Here is a 23,141-nt window from a genome sequence, read left to right on the forward strand (position 1 = left end):
CATTGCCCTGAACTGTGGTGTCCTTAACTTTGGATCCTCCTGCTTCTACTCTTGAGTGTGCTGGGACTACAGGCGTGTGCTGTCTTGTTGCTTTATGTGGTTCTGGGAGTTACACCCAGGACTTTGTCCACACTAGGTTAGCACTCTTGACAGCTAACTTCAATTCCACCCTACCCTTCAGGAACCTGTATGCATCTAGGTATGTTTATCATAATATATCGGAAAGTACATATATAGTAACTGTCGGGTTCCTTCAAAAAGGAACTCAGGCTTTGGTCTCTTACGGTTCCCAGCTAAGTATTTATTATTAGTCATGTTCTTTTCTGTGCATGGTTTCAAGCCTTATTTCAGTTGGATATTTGAGAATTTAACTGTTAGGCTCTAGGAATATAGTAGCCCACACCCAGTGCTAAGCCCAGCACTGGGAAAGCAGAGGCAGGAGGATGACTACCTGATCTATATACAGTGAATTCCAGTTCCAAGCCAGTCAAGGTTATACAGAGATCCTGGGAGCTGGAGGAACTCCCTGTCTAATGAGGGTGGTTGAGAACTAAGCAAACATGACAATGTCTGACAATTATAGTAGGGAAGACAGTTCAGTCTAGGGAGGCAGACGCAGATGGATCCCTGAGGCTCACGAGCCAGTCAGCCTAGCAGAATCAGCGAGCCCAGGCCTATTGAGAAACCTCAAAGAACAAGGTGGGATGTCTTCTCCACATTTGTGTGGTATCAAGGGCACACAGACACTGACATGGGCATACACACGTGGAACACACGAGGTGCGTGGCTTAGCTAATGTTTGAGGGTGAGGGTAATGGTAAGGGAAGGATTCTCAAATACCCAAAAGCTTTACAAGGGCTGGGAGAGGATAAGAATTTAACAGGGTTGATTTTGGTGGGACTTCTAAGTGAAGCTAGGGCCTTTGAATCCTGAGAGCTGACTATGGTTCCCATGTGACAAGTATGTGACAAAGGCGTGGCATGGGTAAGACAAGAGATGAACAGCAGATCTTCTGGATATACCTTGACACGTCATTACTTGGCCCTGATATCATCTTAGGCAGAATCCAAGATGAAATTTCAAAAGCCGTTCCAGCATCTGAAGTCAACCAGTTATCCTCAGAAGCAATGAGGAAGGAGCAGCAGATGTACTATTGTGTGGCAGAATGTTACATACATTAGTGTCAAATTAATTTTTATTCTACATTTCAGTAGATTTCAATGCTAGCTTGTGTTACTGAGGTCTAAGTTTGCCATATATCACTTTGTTGAGATGGTCTTACCCTGTAGACCTTGGAATGCTGGCAATCCTGCCTCTGTCTCCAGAGTCCTACCACAGACAGTTGACATACAACTTTAAAATATTAAGGGTTTGGGATGCAGAAAAGCTACCATGTGCAAGGCCCTGGGTTCAATCTCTAGCACCATTAAAACTTCAGCGTCTTTTTTCACCAATCTGACAAGACAAGAGTTGAGAACAGAGCCGAAGTCTGACCACATGTGTCTACTTGAATTTATTCTTTCTTTAAAAAAAAAGGTGGGGGGAGAAAGAGGTTGGGGCGGCCAGGGAAGTAACTCATAAACACCGTGAACAGGAACCAAGACTCCAAAACGTGGGTACTCCTTGTACCCTCGGCCTAACAGACTCCAGACTCCCACCCCCCGGTTTCCTTTTCAACAAGACACCCAGATCAGCAGCAGAGGTACCTCGGGTCGGCACTCAGAGTGTGAACACTGGGATGGAGGGGAAGGTCCAGAAACAGGAGCTGAGGAGAAGGGGGGATGAAGGAGAGCCTAGGCTCTGGAGGACGGAGTCGGGCCACAGGAGGTGGAGGAGCCAGGATGGGGGTGCCCCTCCTGACTGCTGCGGCCCACGCTCCCTGGACCCCAGAGCACCCCATGGTTTGTTCTGCAGTCCACTCCCTTACTCCCGAAGCCTCACAGGCCCAACTCCAAGTCCTCCAGCTCCTCCTCCAGCAGCCTCCGCCGAGCCAGCTTCTCCAGCTGTTCTCTGCTGGGCTGGCTGACCTCCCCGGCCTGGATGCGCTGCTGCAGCTCCTCCACCTGTCGAAGCTTCTTCCTCAGGTTCTTGATCTTCTTAGCTTTCTCTGTGGTGGCAGCAGAGTCGGATGGATCAGAGGCAGCTAGAGGCTTGGCCTGGGGGCCGTGGAGAGCACAAGGCGTCTGGGCTGTGTCTCCCAGAGACACCTTATCAAGAGTCCTGCTCAAGGCCTCTGCGTCTTTCTCCTGCTGCTGCCTCCTCTTTTCCTTCCGCTTTAGGTTGCGTTTGGCTGTCTTGGAGAGGCCTGCTTCACCACCTTCAGGTCTGGATGGGGTGACTGGTGTTATGGTGGCCTCAGGGCTCAGCCCTGGGGGAAGTTCTGGTTTACTCTTGAAAAACTTCACATATTTGTTTTCATAGCTGCAAGAAACAGAGATGCTAAAGCTTCCAGGACTCACCTCAGCCTAACTTCTCCCACCTCACACCTTCCCATGACATTCCCGTTTTCTCTGCCCTGCAGGGTCCCTGGTTTGCAGGACTAGAATTTGTGGCCCTGGCCCTCTGACTACTGTCTAGCGATCCTGGAGAATAGAGGTCAAACGAACAAGGCTAGTTGGGGAAACCCCCACTCACCCCTCAATCCCAGCTCCTTCCTCTCCTGAGACCGTTGTCCCTCCTTCCATTTCTTTCAGGCCCAGACGATTCATCCCTGAACTCCACGGCATAATACGCTATACTTGTGTAGGGACCCACTAAAAACCCGTTAAGCCTAACCACGCACACTGGGACCTCCTCTTGGGGCACGTATCCTTCTTTGACCCTCCGCTGCTTGCGCCACGTCCCGTCAGGTCTCTGTGTTGAGGCAATGTACTTGCCTGAAATGACAGAAGTTAAGCTGGAGTTAGTCTCTCATTTTCAAACCTCTTCCAAGGTGAGAGAAGAGTTTATCAATATGCACAGCTCCCCGCACCATCCATCCATCAGAATAGAAGACAGATAAGGCTCACTGTGTAGACCAAGCGGGCCTTGAACCTGCAGTTCTCCCACCTCTACTTTCTGAGTGCCAAGATGATAGAGACCACTGAACTAAGGCATTTCTCATAGCAGCTTCCTATCTTCTGTTATTTATTGTCTAGCACACTATCCTTGCCCTCACGGAGCTGCTCTGCTGCTGCTGCTGCTTTTTAAGTAACATGTGCAGACAGACCAGGGAGAGACGGCATTCTGAGAATGTACAAGGCAAAGGGAGCATCAAAAGCAGTAAAGAAACCGACTGTCAGGGTCCAAGGCAAGAAAGAAAGAAGTACATGGGGGAGAGCGAGCAGGAGACACCGAGGGAGAGATTTCTCTCAGACTGACTCTGAAAACCAAAGCTTTTAGGAAAATGGATTACAAAGGCATAGAAACATGTGGATGCAAAGGACACTGTTCATGTCTTTTATTTATGTGTACATTGATTGTGTATGCGCAGATATAACAAGGTGCCCAGGTAGGTATCAAGAGGAGACATTCAGAAGTCAGCTCTTTCCGGGGGTCCCGGGGGTCAGCCCCAGGTTCTCAGGTTTGCTCAAGCACTTTACCCACTGAACCACGCCATGCGCCCAAGAATTGTTCCCACTTAAAAGATCAAAGTAGTGTATAAAAATGTGTGTGTGTGTGTGTGTGTGTGCGCATTTGAGATGGGGCCTAATGTATCCCAGGCTAGTCTCAAAATTATACTACCAATTCAGTCTATAAATGAGCTACAGCCCCAGCCCCATGAAAAGCTTTAAGGTTCAGTAGATAAAGATACCAGGGGACCCATGCATCCTGGCACACGTGCACACATACACTAAATAACATGGACTCAAAATTATTAAAAAAGTAAAAATATTTTTAGAGGCCCAGAGAGATGGCTCAACAATTAAAAACACGATCATCAGCAACAATATAATAAAAACTCTTAAAAGAAAAAAATGGTTGAGATATGATACAGCAGTTGGAGGTGAAAGAAAAAAGCAAAGAGACATGGTATTGGGCGTAAGAACTCAGGGAAGAAGAGTTCCTCCCTCCTTTTGTTTTTTTGTGGAGGAGATACTGGGGACTGAACTCAGGACCTTGCATACAGTAGGCCAGCATCCGCCACTGAGCCATGCGCCCAGCAGGAAACAGTTCTTCAGAGTCAGACAGGTGATGTCAGGGAATAGCGAGAGCCAGGCCGGCAGCACAAGAAGACGCAGTGAGGAGCCTGGCTGCTGTTCAGAGAACCTGGAGGTGAGGCAGAGGATCTGGGACTCAAGGCTGAGCTTCAGTTACAGAACAATTTCAGATCCAGCCTGGAATACAAGGGATACTATTGCAAAAGGAAGGCAGGGAGGGAGGGAGAGGGAGGGAGGGAGGGAGGAGGAAGAAAGTGAAAAATGGGTTTGAAAGAGATATTCCCTCTGAAACAGCATAGACGGTGAGGGGCTGGAGAGATGGATGACTTGGAGGCTAAGAGAGCCTCTGTTCTTACTCCTGCAGAGGCCCCGGCACCCACACAGAGACCCCTAACCATCCATAACTCTAGGTCCAGAGGATCTGACGCCCTCTTCTGACCTCTACAGGTACATGCACAGTACATGGACGGACATGTAAACAAAACATTTGCAACACATAAACCTGGAGAAATGAAAGACTGGTGGTGGTGAGGCTAGTCTGCTGAAGCGAGGAGTTGCTGGTGCAGAAGGGAGGGTATGCGGGCTGCAGATGCCAGTCAGGCCTTACATCTGGCACATGGCATGCATCAAGAAATATCTATGACATGAGTCTTTTAGTGTTTTAAACCGGTCTATCATGAGTGATGTGGAAGTGAAAGCCAAATAAGCCCTTTCCTCCCAAGTTGCCTTGGTCATGATGTTTCATCCCAGCAATAGGGACCTGGCAGGACACTCAATGCCAGATAATCACCAAACAACAATATGCAGAATTACACTGAGTACAGAGGGGTGAGAAATCAAACACATCACCTCTGGTCAGTTAGTCCAAACTTTAAAATTTTAGCGTAAGAAATTCCTTCAAAAATTTTAAGGTATTATTTATAGATAGCTAAATTAATTAGGTTTTATGGATTTGTTTTTTTTTTCCGAGAAAGGGTTTCTCCCAGCTAGCTAAATTAATTTATATTCAATTTTATAAGAATGGAAAAGTATAGCCGGGCGGTGGTGGCGCACGCCTGTAATCCCAGCACTTGGGAGGCAGAGGCAGGCGGATTTCTGAATTCGAGGCTAGCCTGGTCTACAGAGTGAGTTCCAGGACAGCCAGAGCTATACAGAGAAACCCTGTCTCGGAAAAACAAATCCAAAAAAAAAAAAGACAAAAAGAAGATGGACCAGAGAGATGACTCAGCGGTTTAAGAGCAGTGACTGCTCTTCTGAAGGTCCTGAGTTCAAATCCCAGCAACTACATGGTGGCTCACAATCATCTTTAATGAGACCTGATTCCCTCTTCTGGTGTGTCTGAAGACAGCAACGGTATACTTATATATATCATAAATAAATCTTAAAAAAAAAAAAAAAAAAAAAACAAGCCAGCCAGTGATGGCGCATGCCTTTAATCCCAGCACTTGGGAGGCAGAGGCAGGCAGATTTTCTGAGTTTGAGGCCAGCCTGGTCTACAGACAGCCAGGGTTACACAGAGAAACCCTGTCTTGAAAAACTAGGGGGGGGGATGGGGATGGGGACTCCAGGGCTGGAGAGATGGCTCAGCGGTTAAGAACACTGTTCTGAAGGTCCGGAGTTCAAATCCCAGCAACCACATGGTGGCTTGTAACCATCCATAATGAGACCTGACACCCTCTTCTGGTGCGTCTGAAGACAGTTACAGTGTACTTATATATAATAATAAATAAATCTTCAAAAAAAAATCTTAGCAGCCACTCAGGTGGGATGTGAACACCTTCAAAAACAATGTATAACTGCCTATTTAGTTAAAAGCAGGGATTTTGTTTTTGAACTTGATAGCAAGGAGTTTTATTCACAGAAGATAGTAAATCCTAGCTGAACCAATACATTCAGTACAGTGTTGAGTGTGGTGGTACAGAACTATAACCCACTCTCTGAGGAGGCTGAGGCAAAAGACTCTCTACAGCAAGATGCTGTCTGAGAACACACAGGTGCTGGTGAGTCACCCTGTGGTTAAAAGCGCATTCTGCTCTCTCTTGCAGAGAACCAAGTCCAGTGCCCAGTACACAGGTCAGGCAGCTCCCAAGTCCTGGCAACTCCAGCTCCAGGAGAGCCAACACCTTCTGGACTTTGTAGACACCTACACACAAATGCATACACACATGTACGTGTACACAGAGATAAAACTGGGGGGAGACCTCTTGCTATGTTGTCAGATCTTCTGGGCTTAAGTGACCCGCCTACTTCATTTTCCCCAAAAAACCAGGATTGTAGGCACACACCTTAAAGTTTTGAATTATTTTTAGACCAAGGTTGGTTGGCAGGTGCAAAACCCACAGATACAAAGGAGCAAGTGAGTCATACACTGTGAGTAGAAAAAAAATAGAAATAACCATGCAATGTGAGAAGACGACTTAAGATGGTCTATATAGATAGTTTTGAGAGGAAAAAGAGACTTTCATTTTGAATGAATCAATAGGATCCAAAGATGGCCAAGATTTGAACTGAAGAAGTCATAAGCAAACAGGATTTTCCATGTCCGATCATATTAGGTCAGTGGAAGGCCTGTGACTGGATAGGAAAGGGGTGGCGGAACTAGCAGATGGGGAGTCACAGAGGTGGCAGGAGGAGAGAGAAGGAGAGATGGTTTCAGACATGGACCTGTGTGACATCTACTAGCCAAAATAGCTAAGCTTTTATAAGGTTGTAAATATTGGGATAAAGCTTTTATCATTATCAACTGGCTCTTAAATTATGGTATTGGCATCTTATAAATTGTGATATTACTGATACATAAATCTGATTAAGATTTTTTGATTAATTAAGCTTTAAGATTGATTGATTAAGCTTTACTTGGTTACTGGAGTGTGGGCCCATCGATGGCGGAAAGGAAAGCTGAGCAGTTGGGGGAGCTGGCTGGGAGAGAACAGCTCAGCAGTGAGAGTGGGGTGAGCGAGACCCCACCCGGACATGGTGCTGAGGCCTGGCAGGGTAGGAGAGATGGCGGCAACAGCGAAATAGTGACAGTGGATTTAGTGTGGTGTTGCTCACAAGTATACTCTCACCTTTGTAATGTATCTGTAGGAAAGACATGTGGTAATGGCATTCATGCACACATGGATTCTAAATGTTTATCGAGCACTTGCTGTTCTAGTCACTATAAACCAGAAATAGGGTAACAAAGCAAGAAAAGCTCTGCCTGCTTTGTAGTGCACTCTAGTAAGGAGGTGAGAAGACAGCGTCACCTTTACATGCTGAGTCCTGGGAGAGTTAAAGCCACTAACGCAAAGAAAACAATTCTGTGAAGACAGTTAATACAACTAGATAAGCAATACTATATACAGAACCAGGGAGAAATTTATGAGACACAATTTAAGTTATCTACACAGAGATCACTGTAGAACCCTTATCTGAGGGGACACATTCCAAGCGGTCCCAGCGCATTCTTAAAACTACAAGCAGCACTGAACTCTGCACAATGGTTGAACATCCCCAATCCAAAAATCTAAACTCTGAAATGCCCCCCAAATTTGAAACCTTTTGATTATTAACAAGATACTATGAGAATTTTTATATCATCTAACTTCACAACCAAATGTAAGTACAACAAGGACATTTTATAAAATTAAAATTTCTTCTTTCAGGACAGCCAAAACTATGTAGTAAGGCCCTGTTTGTTTGTTTTAAAAAGAAGGCCCGGTCTGGTGGTGCACACCTTTAATCCCAGCACTCAGAGGCAAAGGTAGGTAGGTTTCTGTAAGTTCAAGGCCAGCCTGAGTACCAGGATAGGCAAGGCTACACAGAGAAGCCCTGACTCAATGCAGGCTAGTATAAAGAAAGCATCTATGAAACATGAGTGAATGCTGATGTATGTCATCCCCAAGATGCCTCATTACATATATGTGAGCATTCTAAACCCGATAAAAAGTCCAAAAGCACTTTGATCCTAAGCATTCTGGGTAAGGTATACTTGCCCTGGCCTGCATATTCTTTTCTCTTTTACTTACAAACCTAGGATAGAGCAATTAATCTATAAATCACAAATAACAGTAAACTAGAATGACTGTGACAACATACCATAATAAACATTATGTAAGAATGGTATCTCTAAATACTGTACTGTACTCTATTTTTGATTCTCATTTGGCCATGGACAACTGACACTGTAGACAAAAAGCTACAACTTGTAGCTGACAGTGAGTCACAGGAGGCAGCGGCCTGAGACACCCAGTGTGTGAAGGCCTCAGAGGAACATCGGACAAAGGAGCACCTATCCCTTGCTATCTTGGTTCCAGCCTCTGGCCTCGGTGGTACCCAAGGGTGAACTGAACTCAAACAGAAGGGAGCACTCTGGCCATTCCCACCTGCAGAAGTGAAAACCAAGGGCAGAGCGGCAGGACTTTCAGATAACGCGTACAGTCAGAAACTACACATCAGGAACAGATGCTATAATGATTTTAAAGCTTGTTATTTCCCCACATTGGATGGGTGCCATCCAATTTAAACTATTTCTTTAACTCTACTAGCAATAAAAACTTTCTTTTAGCTAGGTGGTGGCGGCGCACGCCTGTAATCCCAGCACTTAGAAGGCAGAGGCAGGCGGATTTCTGAGTTTGAGGCCAGCCTGGTCTACAGAGTGAGTTCCAGGACAGTCAGGGCTACACAGAGAAACCCTGTCTCGGAAAACAAACAAACAAACAAACCAAAAAGCCAACTTTCTTTTCTTTTTTTTTTTTTTTTAAAGATGTATTTATTGTTTATATGTTAAGTACACTGCAGCTGTCTTCAGACACACCAGAAGAGGGTGCCAGATCTCATTAGGGATGTTGTAAACCACCATGTGGTTGCTGGGGTCTGAACTCAGGACCTTCAGAACTGCAGTCAGTGCACTTAACCACCGAGCCATCCCTCCAGCCCTCTTTTCATTTTATTTTATGTATGTGGTGGAGTGTTTTGATTGTATGTATATGTGTGCACCGTATGTGATTTGCCTGCAGAGGTTAAAGGATGGCGTCTGAGTCTCTGGAAATGGAGCTACAGACACTTAGTGGCTCCTGGAAATCAAACCCAGGTCCTGTGCAAGAGCAATAAATGCTCTTAAATACTGAGCCAAATAATTCTTAACTCTTAAAACTAAGATAAACAGGGTCCTGACTAAAGATTCACAGAAAGACAATAAATAGGAATACAGCAAGGCTTGGGAGAACTCCACAGGACCTGGGAATTACCTGGTAAAGACCTGAGTCTCTGGGACCTGCTACAAGGAAAGAGATCTAGGTCACAGATTTGAGCGTGACAGGCTCTCAGGACTAACAACTCTTAAGACCTGGGGACAGTTTCTTTTTCCTTTTTCTAAAGATTTGTTTCTTGTTGTTGCTGTCATTACAAGATTTTTTTAAAAATTATATGTGGGTGTATGCTTGCATGCAGGTATATACACATGAACGCAGGTGCCCACAGAGATCAGAAGCACTGGATTCCCCTGGAGTTGGAGTTATAGACTGTGATGAGCTATCTGATATGGGAAAACCAAACTCAGGTCCTCTGAAGAGCAGTGAGTGCTCTTAATCAATGAACCATCTCCCCAGGTTTATCGCTTCTAATTAAGTGTCTATTTGCCGGTATGCGTTCATGAGGGCAGGTGCTGCAGAGGCCTGAGGTGCTGGATTCCTCTGGAGCTAGAGTCACAGGCAGTTGTGAGTCAGTTAACTGATGGGAATTGAACCTGGGTCCTCTGGAAAAGTATGTGCTCTTAACCACTGACACAATTTCTAAAAAAGAAAAAAAAACAGAGCCAGTGGCTCAGTGGCTGGGTGGCGGACGCCGCCTGTGGGCCTGACCATCTGTCTGATCCACAGGTGGACGGAGGGCACCGATCCTGTAAGCTGAGCTTATTGCCATAAATGTGCCGTAAGTTTGCCCCCTCCCAACAAATAAATAAGAAAATAAATTAATTAAAATAATTGTAAAGAGGGTAACCAGGTTAGAGAAATGACCGTTATTGCTCTCAAGGAAGAAAGAACAACAGCACTGACAGGAAATATTCCAAGTGCTATGCCACGGAAAACAAGAGTTTAAAAGTTATGGTAGTGTTAAAGTATATTAAATACTATTTTAAGGGGTCAAGTGTTTAACACTATTAAATACTGAATAGACACTAAGGACGGGGCGGGGGGATTTTAAAAATAGCTTTTTTTATAGTGGTGATGCACTGGGGAGGCAGTGACAGGTCAATCTCTGTGGATTTGAGGCCAGCCTGGTCTACAAAGTGACTGACTGGGCTGGTACACAGAGAAATCCTTCAATCTTGTAAAACAAAAACAAACACAAACAAGAAAACAATTTTTTGCTAATTTGAAATCCTTATTTATCTTCTAAGAATAAAGCCTCAAGAAAGTACAGTGGTCAGAAGTCAGATTATGAGTGAATTAAATATGACACACATTCTAGTAACCTATCATTATGTATGAGTAAGATGTCCTTAGTTTCAGGAGTCTACAGTCTAAACGGAAGAGACTGAGACAAGAAGACTGCTGTGAGCTGAAGCAAGGAGCAAGACAGCCAGTGCTACATATCAAACCCTCCCCATTACTGACACACACACAAACACAGACATGGTGGAGATGTAACTCAGCTGGTGGAATGCTTGCCTTAAATAACCAGGTTTAACTGGGCATAGCAATGTATTCTGATTATCCTAGAATTCAAGAGGCAAGAGGATCAGGATCCAAAGCCACACTTGTCTATGTAAGACCCAATCTTGACTATAAAACAATGAAATGATAGTAATGTTTTTAATGTTAAAGAGGAAATAGACAAGTTGGGCAAGCAAAGAACGAGAGAATAGTTTTAAGTATTGTCCAAGAAAGTGCCTGGGTGCCAGCCTTACTACCCAGGGAAGGAGAGAATCAACTCAAGTCCACTACACATATGTCATGTCTGAGGCTAAGCTAGTCTTGTAAGACTAGGTTACACATTTCTCTTGTAGAGAGGCCAGTTTGAGTCATTAGGGGCTATGTGGTGAGACCCTATCTCAGGAAAAAAAATAGTGTGAGGGTGTGTGAGTGTGTGAGTGTGTGTGTGTGTGTGTGTGTGTGTGTAATGGGCAGGGTGAGGGGGCAAAGGCGAAGGTGACAGGGAGTTAGGAGTTAGTTTAAGGCCTCAAGATCTGACCTTAAAGATTGGTTATAAATAATAACAAATGAGCAGCCAATATTCCTTTATGCAGAGAAAGGGACAGGGTAATGAGACAACAAAATCACAGCATTGGAAAAGTCACAGTATGCTAACACAGTTAGAATGGGCTCTTATTAACACGAAGCTACCCCACACCAGCAATTTCACAATGTCTTGTTTACTCTGGATATAATTATCACTTACAAGATGAGAACAGTCTTCAACAAGTTTATTTTATTTGAGATAACCTCTCACTATGTAGCCCTGGCTGAACTAGAAATCACCAAGATCCACTTGCCTTTGACTCCAGAATGCTGGGATTAAAGCTGTATGCCACTACGCCTGACTAAATCTTCAAGAAATTTAGCTCAGGCCTGAAATTCCAGCATTCAGGAAGTTGAGCCAGGAGGACTGCCATGAGTTCAAGGCTAGACTGACTTAAAGAGACCTTCTCTTAAAACATGGTAAGGGAGAGGATTGTTTGTGCTCATATTATAGAAGAGTGTCTTCTATCTTTAGGGTCTTATGTAGCCCAGGTCAGCCTTAAACTTGTTATGCAGCTGATGATGACCTTGAATTTGTGATTCTTCTGCCTCCTCAGTTCTAGGATGACAGCTGTGCACCCCCACAATCTGGTGTGCGCTGGACCCCAGGCTCTGTGCGTGCCAGGTGAGCACACAGGGAGTGAGTGTCTGAGCAGAACAAGCGGAATTCATGCCAATTCCCAGAAGATGACAGCAGCAATTACAGGGCTCAATACAGACATCTTATTTAATTTTCACAACTCCACGAAATATCATTCCAGTTTCACACATGATGAGAAATTTATTAACATTCCCCAAGTTACAATTAGTAAACAGTATCAGAAACTAGAATCAAAACTCTGAATTCCAAGGGCTGTAGCACTTTACAATACACTGGAGGTAGTTTTGACCTAGCCTGACATATGGGGGTAGGGGAGAACTGATGAAATGATTCCCTTAAGTTGCTTTTTGACATACAAGAAAGCATGCTCACACACATCCAAATAAATACAGATAAATACATAAATGTAATACAAAAAAGTTCAAACTTACTACTAATCAAAGGAAATAGAAATTAAAAAAAAAAACAGGGACTGGGAAATGGCTCAGTTGGTGAAGCGCTTCCTACACAAGCACAAAAATCTAAATTCCAGCACAGAGGTACACGTCTGCACTCGCAGGACCAGGATACCACCCCCAGAACTCATGCAGGCTAGAGGGAACTAGGGAGGCTGACAGGAGGCTCCCTCAGACCAGCTCAGAAACCAGCCTAGCTGTACAGTGAGCTCCAAATTCAGAGAGCCTTGTCTTTGAAAAACAAAGTGGAGCTGGGCATGGTACTGCACGCCTTTAGGGAGCAGAGACAGGCAGATCTCTGTGTATTTGAGACCAGCTTTGTCAAAAAATGAGTTCTAGGCCATCCAAGTCTACTCAGTGAGATCTTATCTCAAAAAAGGGGTGCTGTGTGGGGGTGTCCAATGGATACTCAAGGTCAACAACCCCTACCCTTTACACACACATGTGCACACACCCACTAGTATGTATAACACAGAAAAACATAAGAAACTTAAGACAAATCCAGGAAACTCATATGTGCTTTGTATAAAGCTTTGCGAATAGTCCTATCATCCATTTTATCATTTAGCAATATTCCCAAAGGCTTGTTAGCAACTTTTTTTTTTTTTTGATTTGGTTTTTTTGAGACAGGGTGGTCATACTGGTTTCCTTTTGTTTTTGTTTTTGTTTTGTTTTTGTTTTTTGGATTTGGTTTTTTTGAGACAGGGTTTCTCTGTATAGCCCTGGCTGTCCTGGAACTCACTCTGTAGACCAGGCTGGCCTCAAACTCAGAAATCCGCCTGCCTCTGCCTCCCAGAGTGCTGGGACTACAGGCGTGCGCCACCACCACCCAGCATTAACAACTATTTCATGTTTACCTTGGCAGGACATATACTAACAATATAGAGACTAGCAAGGTATCTGTACAAGGATGCAAATTCACAAAGCATTTCACATTTAAAAAATAAGGTGGGGGTATATCTGGAGAGATGGCCCAGAGATTAAGAACACTTGTTGCTCTTGCAGAGGACCCAAGTTTAGTACACAGTGGCCAAAACCATGTATAACCCCAGTTCCATGGAACCCAACAGACACACAGGGGTACACTACAAGAAAAGCACTCATATACACAAAGTAAATTAAGTTCAAAAACAAAAAGAAGCTTTAGGAACTCCTTTTCTTCCTGCTGGTCTAGGCTAGCTCCAAAGCCATAAGCTCAAGCAATTCTCTGCCTCAGCCTTCTGAGATGCTAAGACTCCAGATGTGTAACACCTCACCTCAGCCTTCTGAGATGCTAAGACTCCAGATGTGTAACACCTCACCTCAGCCTTCTGAGATGCTAAGACCCAGATGTGTAACACCTCACCTCAGCCTTCTGAGATGCTAAGACTCCAGATGTGTAACACCTCACCTCAGCCTTCTGAGATGCTAAGACCCAGATGTATACCATCACACCCAGACTAATGAGTTGTTTCTGCAATACTAGTGACAGACCTAGGACCTCATATATAAGTGTTCAACCACCGTTTTATATCCACATCCCCAGCTAAAGAACTTTTATAGCAAAGAATACCACCGTTATCATAACATCAAATGAAAAAAGAAGATACAAACACCACTCACTCAAGTCAACCATGTTTAAAAATACTGCACATGCCTGTAATTGTAGAAGTCACAAGGAAGAGGTAAAAGGATAAAAAAAGGAAGAGGTAAAAGGATAGCAAGAACCAGGCTAGCCAGAGCTAGAAAAGGAGACCCTGTTTAATAACAATGGAGGAAGGGAAGGACGAAGGGAAGGAAGAAATCTGGCAAATGTAACAGCAGGTACTAGGATAAATGATGTACTGTTAGCCTGTAGGTGCACCATGTACCTACAGACCGCGTTACTTCAGAGATCACTTCAAGGACCACTTGAGCTCGGCTGAGGGCAAGTTGGATGTAATGTGGCATGCCTTTAGTCCCACCATTAAAAAGGTGGAGGCAGGCAGATCTCTGAGTACAGGGCCAGCTGGTCTACACAGAGTTTCATTTCCAGGACAGCCAGGGCTACACAGAGACAAACGAGCACTGAAACAATGGTGGGCTGGGAGCTGAGAGCTGGAGGTGCAGCTGAGTGGTAGAATTCTTGCCTAAATCTGGCAATCGATCCTTGAAATATCCCTGGAATCTATCCTTGGCATTACAAGCACCCCACTCCTACCCAAAATCAGTAAAGCAGAAACGTTTAAACAATAAAATAAATGCATGGGCCAGGCAATGGTGGCGCACACCTTTAATCTCAGCACTTGGGAGGCAGAGGCAGACGGATTTCTAAGTCGAAGCCAGCCTGGTCTACAGAGTGAGTTCCAGGACAGCCAGGGCTACACAGAGAAACCCTGTCTCGAAAACCCAAACAAACAAACAAACAAAATAAATGCATACTAGCCTACAAAGTCACACCTGTAAAACTAGCAGTTGGAGAGCTAAAACAGGAAAACTACTGTGAACTCAAGGACAGCCTGAGCTACCTACTGAATTCCAGGATAGCCTGGTCTACCAAATGACCAAAAAGCCAAAATAAAACAAAAAAAAATCCCAAACAGGTTAAGAAGACTCCAGCCGGGCGGTGGTGGTGCACACCTGTAATCCCAGAACTCTGGGAGGCAGAGGCAGGCGGATTTCTGAGTTCGAGGCCAGCCTGGTCTCTAGAGTGAGTTCCAGGACAGCCAGGGCTACACAGAGAAACCCTGTCTCAAAAAATACTAAAAAACTGCGCGCACGCACAAAAACAAAGAAGAGGACTCCAAATAATCTGCCCTTAAAAGGAAACCTAATACCTATTCCCGACCTGGGCTCACAGTGACCACCAGCCTTCATAAAGCATGAGGTGGGGTGGTAAGATGTTAAGTACTAACTGCTCTTCCAGAGAACCAGGGTTCAATTCCTAGCACCCACTGGCGGCTGACAACTGCCTGCACCTCCAGTTCCAGGGGAGCCAATGCCCTTTTCTGACAACACACACATCTAGTAAACAGACATATATCCAGTCAAAACACCCATACACATAAAAATAAATAAAACATTTTAAATGAGGAACGGTAAACTTTTACAGTGGAAATACTTTATAAACACTACTTCAGATATCAGTGTTACTATACAGAGGTCTAGAGAAAATCACTGTTATCTTATAACCTGTAACCTGTCTTTATTGTTTTCCTCTAAAACCATCCAGTCTAAATTTAATGACAGAAACATCAAACAGCTGGGGATGGTGACATATACCTGGAATCCTAGCACTCAGTAGGCTAAGGAAAGGTAGATCCAGAGTTCAAGACCTCTCTAGGCTAGACAGTATTTCATACAAACCTGGAGTGTGTTTATGTGTGTGTGTGTGTGTGTGTGTGTGTCTGTGCGCGCGCGCGCTCGTGTGCACTATAATATAAGCACAAACAATCCTCTCTCTTACACACACACAGGATAGAGAGTTAAAAATAGGGAGAAAGAAGAAATGCCAATACAAGAGTGGTCTTCAAAATACATGCCTAGCATTGCTGAAAACTGTTGGGAAGTAGCTTTGGGTAAAGGCACTGCTGTGGGAGCATAGGACCTGAGTTAGAACCCTCACTACCACTGGGGCTGGAGAACTGGCTCACCAATGAAGATCACTTGTTGCTCTTACAGAAGACCCAGGTTTAATTCCCAGCACTTAAGTGGCAGCTAACAACTGTGTCTATATTCTAACTATAGACACCAAGCAAATGTATATGTTGGCAAAACACTCATAAATATACTAAAGTACTCCTAAAAGCATCACCAGTGTGCAAGTAAAAAGGCAGGTGTAGCCGTATGCACCCGTGACCCAACAAAAGATCCTCTCTCGATGGAATGTGGCAGAAGAACAGGACAACGGCTGGCCTCTGAAATCATGAATGGGTACATGCAAGTATATACCACACATACTCACACCTCAACACCCCACAAAAAAAAGCCCTTAAAGGAGATTGAGAGCGGGGCTGGAGAGATGGCTCAGCGGTTAAGAGCATCGACTGCTCTTCCAGAGGTCCTGAGTTCAATTCCCAGCAACCACATGGTGGCTCACAACCATCTGCAATAGAATCTGATACTTTCTGTTTGGTGTCTGAAGACAGCTACAGTGTACTTGTATACATAAAATAAATAAATATTTAAAAAAAAAAAAAAAAGGAGATTGAGAGCAAGAAAAGTGTGAGAAACTGTCCTTAAAAAGGCATGAGACCTACATGTGATGACATGCTAGAGAAACATGGGACCTACATGTGATGACATGCTAGATGAGAGACATAAGACCTACATATGATAACATGCTAGATGAGATCCTGGAGCAGAAAAAAAATTATGAAAGGTTGTTTCTTAATTTCTCTCTCTCTCTCTCTCTCTCTCTCTCTCTCTCTCTCTCTCTCTCTCTCTCTCTCTCAGACAATGTAGACCAGGCTGCCCTTAAACTCAAGAGGTAAGACTGTCTCTACCTTCTAAGTGCTGGAATTATAGGCCTGGGCCACCACCCCCCAGTTTAAGGAAGTTTCAATAATTTGGTGTCTTTGGAGACAAGGTCTACATAACCCAGGCTGGCCACAAAGTGGTAGAATTTCTGTTTACTTCCCAAGTGCTAGGAACCCAGGTGTGAACCACCATGCCTGACTTGAATAACCTATGACTTTAACTAATAATAATGTACTGACACTGATTAGTTTACAGTTTGCAGAAATATAATTTATCAGTATAAAATGCTAGTAAAAGGGAAAGGTGTGAGGTGTATAGGACTTCTTTGAACCATCTTCTCAATTGTTCTAAAAATCTAAGGCTGTTCTGAAAAACCATGTCTATATCATCTCACTGTTTCAGAATAATTAAAATCTATCAAAGTTTTACAAAGGGACAAAAAGGTTGCTCTAGACGGCTAGAAAAGGGTCCGCATAAAGGACAGTGAAAGCCGCCGTCAGAGAGGTGAGCCTGAAAGGTGACAGTGCAGCCAAGAGCTGACAGACATTCTCTAACACTCAGAAAAGGCACAAGCACCACAGGAGGAAAGAAGTGCTGGGAACAGCCACAGTCAAGCCACAGACCAGCGAGACCCAATATTCAAGAAACCCAGACTTTAAACAGTGCAGCTCACACCTATAACCCATCCCAGCAGCCAAGGCGCTGAGGTGAGATCCTGAGGGCAGGAGAGAGGAAGGAGAGCGACAGGTACCGGGCTGTGGCTCAGAGAGAACAGAAATGACAGGCCTTAATTTTCTAATGAAACAGAAAAAGAGTATTTGCCACAAAAGGAGGAATTAAAGGGCTAATGACAGAGTCTGGTAAAATAGTCATGGAGAATCTAGGATACCAGGAAGCAGGAATTGGCAAAAAGCTATGATATTGACAGAAGCTAACACTAGACTGAATCTTCTAACTTCCGATTTTCTTTTCTAGTAATATATTACAGTCTAAAATCAGAAACCAATAAAAGAGTTGATGGATATCATTCAAGACAAAGACATCCACGTGCAGTACTGAACTGAATACTTGCAATGCAGGCATAGGAAGTGGTGACAGTAAGAACAGTTCACGGCCAGCCTGAACTGCAAGAGACTCTACCTGAAACAGCCAAAAAGTAAACAAAACCGATAAGAGGGGGCTGAGGACACGGCTCAGAAGTTAAGCACTTGACCCGTTAATATAAAGACCAGAACTCAGATGGCCAGCACCCACCCACACTGGGGTTGGTGGCATGCCTACAGTCCCAGCACTTGGGAGACAGAGACAGGATCCCGGGAGCACCCTGACTACCTAGACTCAGATATAAGGTGGTGCTGGTGGGGAGTGGGGTGGTCAAGGAAGACATCCGACATCAACATCTATCTGACCTCCACATGCACGTGGACCTGCACCCACACATGCATGTGCACACAGGCAAGCACACACATTCACACACACATGAAATCAGAAAACCTAAAGAGGGCAAACAGCTGCCTCTGTGGCTTTGAGACAGTCAAATGGCGACTGGTGAGGAGGCTAAAGCGAAGGGGAATACCTGAAAGGAAATGTGTCACAGATGAGGTCCAGGTTGTAGGAATCCTGAGGTGTAGCTGAAAATACAAAGGTACGTCAATGATCTCGTGCTCAGGAACTAAGGAGTTCAGAGTATTCCCAAGCTGCTACAGACAGAATAACAACAAAAATAAAAACAAAAGGGCTAGAGAGTTGGCTTGGGGATTAAGAGTGGCTACTGCACTGGACAGAGGACTTGGGGGTTTGACTCCTGGCACTGACATAGTAGCTTATAACTGAAACTTCAGCTCCAGATCTAATACCTCTTCTGATTTCTGTGGTCACCAACCACACAAATGATGCACAGACATACACACAGGCAAAACATTCACACACATAAAATAAGTCTTAAAAATAAAAACCAAAAAGCCATAATCTGTGGGCAGTAGATAGGAACACTGCCATTTTGCTATAATTGCATTTGAAAAGCAGAGAAGCAAAAGAACAGCTTATTTTTCTCTTCTACAAAGTCAAAAAGAACAGAAAATATCTCTATGGCAGGGCAGGGGCCAGATGGAATAGAAAAAGAGTAAGAAGATACACATTAAAGGCTGCAAACTGGCCGGGCAGTGGTGGCGCACGCCTTTAACCCCAGCACTTGGGAGACAAAAGCAGGCAGATTTCTGAGTTCAAAGCCAGCTTCTGTCTACAGAGTAAGTTCCAGGACAGCCAGGGCTACACAGAGAAACTCAGTCTCGGAAAAAACAAACAAACAAAAACCAAAACAAAACAAAAAGCTGAGCCGGGCAGTTGTGGCGCACGCCTGTAATCCCTACACTCTGGGAGGCAGAGGCAGGCGAATTTCTGAGTTTGAGACCAGCCTGGTCTACAGAGTGAGTTCCAGGACAGCCAGGACTATACAGAGAAACCCTGTCTCAAAAAAACCAAAATCCAAAAAAAACCAAAAAAAAAAAAAAAAAGCTGCAAATTGCCTGTCATGGTAGTACACACCTTTAATCCCACAACTTGGGAGGCAGAGGCAAGTGAATCTCTATGAATTCAAGGACTGCCTGTTCTATACAGTAGTGGGCTCCAGGCCAGCCAGGGCCACATAGTGAGACAATATCTGGGGATTGGAAGGGGGTTAAAGAAAAAAGTTGCTTTTTAAAGGCTGGGCACAGTGGTTCACACCTTTGATCCCAGCACCTGAGAGGTAGAGGCAGGTGGATAGCTCTCTGTTCAAGACAAGTTTGGTCTGCATTGGGAGTTCCAGACTAGTCAAGGATACATAATGTGATCCTGTCTTTTAAAAAACAAAACAAAACAAAACAAAACAATACTGATTGCTAGCTAAAGACCTACTGAGTAGAGAACATAAGGCAACATTTCTATAACACTTTGAAATGCAAGAACAGGGAAAGGTGGCAGAAAACCAAGTTGTCATTAAGTATCATAAAATAGGAACATAGAAAGCAAACCAAGAAGCACACAGGCACATTTTAAAACACACCGTGCATTACCTCACAATCACAGGATCACTTCTACAAAACCCTAGAGTCAGTGACCACACATGAAGACCAAAATGAGGGCTACAGTCACCAGGTGCTCACACTGCGTTTCTCAAGTCTTTCGTCTATCTATTTGATCATCTCGGAGTCAATACTGCACATTATTCTAAAGACAAGGCAATTTACAAACAAGACAAAAACATAAAACTGATTCTCAGTTTCACACACAAACAGGACAACTTTAGCATCTCAGACAGCTAGACTGAAGTTCTACTCAACCTTTAAGAAATCATGGGGTTCTATCAATTATCAAAGATGCTGAGAGAAAGGCCAGTATATACTTTCCTGTTTGTCTTCTCCCACTTTAAATGGAAAATTCCACCAATGAGAAAAGTCAAGTTGAAAGTTAAATTCCTCTTTTCCCTTCACACCTCTGGATTTCAGGGACACCCCCCACCCCCAACAAATGAAGACGGGGCAAAGAGTGAGGAAAGCGCTATCTAGCAAATGAGATCATCAGCAGACACAGCTCGGAGAAAAAGAATGAAAACAGGGAAGGGTGGAGAGCAGGTATAACAGTAAGAGATGGGGGAGGGGGAAAGAGGGTTGGAATTGGAGGGAACGGATAGTGCAGGAGCCCATAATGCTGGAGAACCCTGAAAAGGTACGGGACTCAACAGCTACGAATAGCTGAAGCTCCTAAGGGTCCCGGAGCAGGGGACATTGAAGGACCCCAGGGTTTGGGAGCCCGGAAGCAGAGACCCCCCCCAACACGAGACCAGAAGGGGGCGCAGGTAACAACCCAAAGGAATGAATGGGGAAGGCGATACGGGGGCGTGGCAAAGGAGGAGCCCCGGGATGGGCGTGGCACAAACCCTTTTCAAAGTCCGAACCCCTAACCCAAGAATCCCGGGAGAAGCGGCTCCGCGATTCCCGCACTCACCGCCGGTCTCGTCAGTTACATAGGGAGTCGCCATCTTGAGAACCCGAACCACTTCCGGCGTGAGCGGGCTGGGGTCCCGCCCCCTCCCCACCGGAAGTGGAGTCCTCATCCTAGCAAGCCACCATTTTAATCTTAAAGAGAGACTGCACCATTTCTCTGACACGGGAGGCGGAAGAGGGCGTGTAGACGCTCATGGTCGTGGGCTCTTTTACTACCACCGATACCACCATTGACCTCCTAATGTCTATAAAACAATCCTCGGGGCTCGAAGAGAAGTTCCGACATAAGCCTCATCCCAGACAGTCCTCGCAGGCTCAAGGCCCACCGGCGCCCAGTAGAAAAGCTGGGAAAAGGACGGGAGCTGCAGGGCCCTGGCCCGCACCCAGCCCCAGGGCGCGCGTTAGGAAGCATGGGCGGAGAAATCCCAGGGATGCACGAGACCCCGACTAACACTTCGGAGTGAGCAGATCTGCTCTGCGCGCCGATCTCTCTCGGCCCCGGGTTGACAGAACAGAGACCTAGGAAAGGGGTGCGCAAAGCAAAGCCCGGCGCACGGCGGGTCGGTCACCTGTGCCCGTGGCCTCAGCGGTGCTGGCGGCTTCCATGGCTGAACTGGGCGGCAGCCCTGGGGAGTTCAGCGGCGAGGTAACTTCTTGGCCTGCTGCTCAGTTGTGGATCCTCCCGGGTCAGAGGGCACAGGGTGAAGGCTCTGGGGCGGACCCAGTCAGTATTCTAATTAGCCGCGCCCAGCACTTCGGTTTAGCTTTGGGTGGCGCGCACAGTTCCACCCTTAAATCTATGGGGACTGCGAGGCCACTCCCTTTGTTAGGTTGTGCCCGGTCCAGAGCCTCGTTCTTCAAAGGGACGCCAAAGTCCTGTCCCGGTCCCTCCCCTTCCCTCCCGCTTCTGCAACTTAGTTCCTTTGGGGCTAAGTCCTGTTAAACTTGTTTCCTCTTCTGTAGGAAGGTGCTGGCTCTAGCTCCTCTCCTCAGGTGTCAGACTCTGACCTCTTCCTACAAAGCTTTCCCCATAACTCTTTCACCTTCCTCTGTTGCCCAACTATGGCTCACGTTAAAGTGCGATGGTGGCGCACGCCTTTAATCCCAGCACTCTGGGACGCCGAGGCAGGCGGATTTCTGAGTTCGAGGCCAGCCTGGTCTACAGAGTGAGTTCCAGGACAGCCAGGGCTACACAGAGAAACCCTGTCTCGAAAAAGCCAAAAAACAAACAAACAAATAAACCAGCAGCTGGGCCGTGGTGGCGCACGCCTGTAATCCCAGCACTCTGGGAGGCAGAGGCAGGCGGATTTCTGAGTTCGAGGCCAGCCTGGTCTACAGCGTGGGTTCCAGGGCAGCCAGGGCTATACAGAGAAACCCTGTCTCAAGAAAAAAAAAATAATAAAATAAAATAAAAACTGAAGAACTCAAATAAGTTTTCAAAAGCTCACACACATTGCCTTCCTTGCAGTTCTCCCAGCTTGACCTCTCTCCTTGGGCTCCAATTCAAGTCTCAAAATGACTTTAACGCTATTTGCGTACTACATGTTACTACACGTGTGTGCTTTCATCCTTCACTTTGTGTGTGTGTTCACCCATGCCTTTGCTTCCTCCTGCGTGTGTGTAGGGAGGAGGGGGTGGTGCTGGGGAATACTAGTTTAGCTAGCATAAGTCAAACAGCCATTCTGGCCAATGAACTACACCCCAAGACCACCAGCCCATATCTGTTCCTTCATCAATTGTACTCCAATTGATGGGTCTATCTAGTACCCTCTTCTCAAAAAGGAAGAAGAGAATTTGGAACCGTGCCTCTGAAAATCAGTGAGTTGCATGACTTGAACTATCTCGAGTGGTCTCTGCAACTCTCCACCGACCTGCTCAGTGAGGGGAAATCCTAGTGCGACCTGTTTGCTCTTTAATCTCTGGGCACGCCCCATCACTGTACCCCTCAGACATCCTGCCCCCATCTCTGCAGGTTGGCAGGAAGTGAAACTCAATTGTCTGTTCAGTAGACTGGCCCTGGACCCAGTCCTGGGCCCCGGATGTGTACCCCCACCCAGAGGAAGAAGAGGCTGGGAAAACAGGCTTGTTTTTTCCTTTCCCTTTGTTCGTTGTGGTGTCTTTTTTTCTGACTCGTATGATGTGGTTGATTCAAGAGACAAGCACCTGGGACTATAGGCATCCAACACCACCTCTGTAGACATTTCTTTGCTTTTCTCCTGCCACCCCCCACCGACAACTGACTTGGGAGTATGGTAAAGCACAAATCTGAAATAAGGTACAAAGGTGCTACAGTAAGACTAGGT

At 45.4% G+C, this 23,141-nt stretch overlaps 1 protein-coding gene across 5 annotated transcripts; it reads right to left on the reverse strand.

Annotated features, from left to right (window-relative positions):
* Window positions 1-1,498: 1,498 nt before the first annotated feature.
* Window positions 1,499-21,647, reverse strand: Pym1 (PYM homolog 1, exon junction complex associated factor). 5 transcript variants are annotated; one of them, XM_052165366.1, is made up of 3 exons: window positions 21,408-21,647; window positions 18,432-18,486; window positions 1,499-2,421 (listed from the first exon to the last, which is right to left on the reverse strand). In XM_052165366.1, the coding sequence occupies exons 1-3, from the start codon at window positions 21,442-21,444 to the stop codon at window positions 1,938-1,940; spliced, it is 576 nt and encodes a 191-aa protein (XP_052021326.1). In that variant the 5' UTR covers window positions 21,445-21,647; the 3' UTR covers window positions 1,499-1,937. The 5 variants fall into 5 exon arrangements, with proteins under 5 accessions (XP_052021326.1, XP_052021325.1, XP_052021322.1 ...); XM_052165365.1 differs by lacking the exon at window positions 18,432-18,486 and adding an exon at window positions 2,783-2,876 and having other exon boundaries at window positions 21,408-21,630; XM_052165362.1 differs by lacking the exons at window positions 18,432-18,486; window positions 21,408-21,647 and adding exons at window positions 2,783-2,876; window positions 20,840-20,909.
* Between the last annotated feature and the right edge of the window lie 1,494 nt (window positions 21,648-23,141).

This window comes from Apodemus sylvaticus, chromosome 20, assembly GCF_947179515.1.
Source record: "Apodemus sylvaticus chromosome 20, mApoSyl1.1, whole genome shotgun sequence".
Lineage (NCBI taxonomy): Eukaryota > Metazoa > Chordata > Mammalia > Rodentia > Muridae > Apodemus > Apodemus sylvaticus.

What these genes read in the sequence shown, in the direction of transcription:
- Pym1 (XM_052165365.1), bottom strand. Translation starts at nt 21,444, where the DNA reads ATGGAAGCCGCCAGCACCGCTGAGGCCACGGGCACAG. An exon ending in CGCTGAGGCCACGGGCACAG is followed by an intron (nt 2,877 to 21,407) that starts GTGACCGACCCG and finishes CTGTCATTTCAG; the next exon opens with GCAAGTACATTGCCTCAACA. An exon ending in CCCCAAGAGGAGGTCCCAGT is followed by an intron (nt 2,422 to 2,782) that starts GTGCGTGGTTAG and finishes TGTTTCTTGCAG; the next exon opens with CTATGAAAACAAATATGTGA.